The sequence below is a fragment of the Calidris pugnax genome, unplaced genomic scaffold (genome assembly GCF_001431845.1).
Source record: "Calidris pugnax isolate Ruff unplaced genomic scaffold, ASM143184v1 scaffold103, whole genome shotgun sequence".
Classification (NCBI taxonomy): domain Eukaryota; kingdom Metazoa; phylum Chordata; class Aves; order Charadriiformes; family Scolopacidae; genus Calidris; species Calidris pugnax.
The window spans coordinates 8401925-8403581 of NW_015090990.1; the positions used below are offsets into that span (position 1 = coordinate 8401925).

At 60.0% G+C, this 1657-nt stretch overlaps 1 protein-coding gene across 2 annotated transcripts in view; it reads left to right on the forward strand.

Annotated features, from left to right (window-relative positions):
- The first annotated feature begins 1519 nt into the window (after nucleotides 1-1519).
- The window catches only part of HAT1 (histone acetyltransferase 1), a 20508-nt gene continuing 20370 nt past the window's right edge, over nucleotides 1520-1657 (forward strand). Inside the window, exon 1 of one of the 2 annotated variants that reach the window (XM_014954711.1) lies at nucleotides 1520-1612. In XM_014954711.1, coding sequence (XP_014810197.1) covers nucleotides 1606-1612 — 7 coding nt within the window. In that variant the 5' untranslated portion in view covers nucleotides 1520-1605. The remainder of the gene's footprint in view (nucleotides 1613-1657) is intronic. The other variant, XM_014954713.1, reaches the window with a different exon arrangement.

Sequence of the window (1657 nt, forward strand, 5' to 3'; positions counted from 1 at the left end):
GCGGCCGCCGGGGACGCGGGGAGCGGAGCCCATCCCGCCGGTACCAGCCGCCGTCCCTCGGCCGGTGCCCGGGGCAGGAGCGGTGTCGCTGGCCCCGCATCGGCCCGGTTGGGACGGCGGGTCACCCGCCCCAGCGCGGGCACCGGCGGCGCGGCGGGAGGGCGGCGGGGGGGAGGCTGGTGGCACCGCCATGGGGCGAAACCGAACTTGTTGAAAGTGCAGCTGAAACTCATTTCTGGCTTAAAAACTCACTTCTGGCGGGTCAGCAAAGCTGTGCCTGTGCGTACCAAGTACGGAAGCTGTTCGTGGGGCCCTGTTCTGTCTGGCTGCAAAGTACCCCCATAATTTCAAAGAAACAGAGGCACAAATTAATCAATTTTGGCGGGCTCGGCAGCTTCTGACAGGGTCTCCTAATGGGTTAGCAGGAGAGCACGCTGACGCGCTCTACACCTCAACATCAAAACCACGCGGGCCACAGCCTGGAGAAAGGAGGAATTTATACTTCGTTTGGACACAGACAAAGTTAAGTGCTTGTTCAATCACAGTAAGCGCCTGTAAAACCTGGCTGAAATAATAGCGCATGTTTTGCCTTGCCGTACTGCGTCAAGGGCCCAACAAGATGCCTTTTATCACATGCCACTTGGAAACAGAGAAAGGACGGCTGGTGTTGTACCTCAAGACAACATAGCAAGATATAAAACTGCAATACAGGGGTTGGGAGTTTAAAATGGTAGCCATGAAACAGTATCTCACCTTTGTAAGTTTAAAACAACCAACAACTAGAAAGCAGAACTATTTTTTTTTTTTTGGCTGCCGGTCAATAAAAACTTCCTGAATATAACTGAGGAACCCACGCCCTACGTACGTGCCCACACACCAGCCGACAGCAGTAGTTTTGCTGTAAATCTGCCCAAAGGGTAGATTAGGGTAGGTATTTGACCACTACACCACCTCCTTCAGCCAGCCCCGATGGACATGCCAGCCGCAGAGCAACTGCGCACCACAACACAGACCCTGACAAGAAAACCCCAGGCATCCCCACGGCCGTTCCCGCAGCGGTGCCGACAAATGGCTCAGCACAGGGCTTGATTTTTTTTTCTGATAAAACTTTTTTTTCCCCTCAGCTGAAGCGTAAGGGTGGCAGGGAGCCACCAGGCCTGCGTCTGCAGAGAGTGGGAGTAAGAGCAGTCGCTCTGCCCGCTCGGGAGCGGGGACAGGCTGCGTTTTAGGCCGCCTCACAAAGCCTCACCGTTATCCGGGCCCCTGCCGCTGTCACAGCCCGCGCTGCCGGGCCAGGCGCGAGGCGGCGGCGGGCAGGTCGGCGCTGCGCATGCGCGACGCAAGCGGGGCCGCCGCCGGTGCCTCCCTTGAGGGCGGGGCTATGCAAATGAGCAGTCGCGTGGAGCCGCCGCTTAAAGGCTCCCGCCCTGGGCAGCGCCGGGCATGCGCACGGGTTGAGGCGCCTCGCGCAGCGCAGCTATTGGCTGCCCCGCCGCGTTTCGGCGGACGGAAGCGGAAGTGTATCTGTGTGTGCGCTCATTTCCGGTGAGTGGGCGCGCGGGCTGATTCGTTCTGCCCGGCTGACTCGGCCGCCGCTCTTCGGAAATGGCGGGGGGGGCCCCCGGCCTGGGCCGCCCTGCGCCGCCCCCGTGCCACC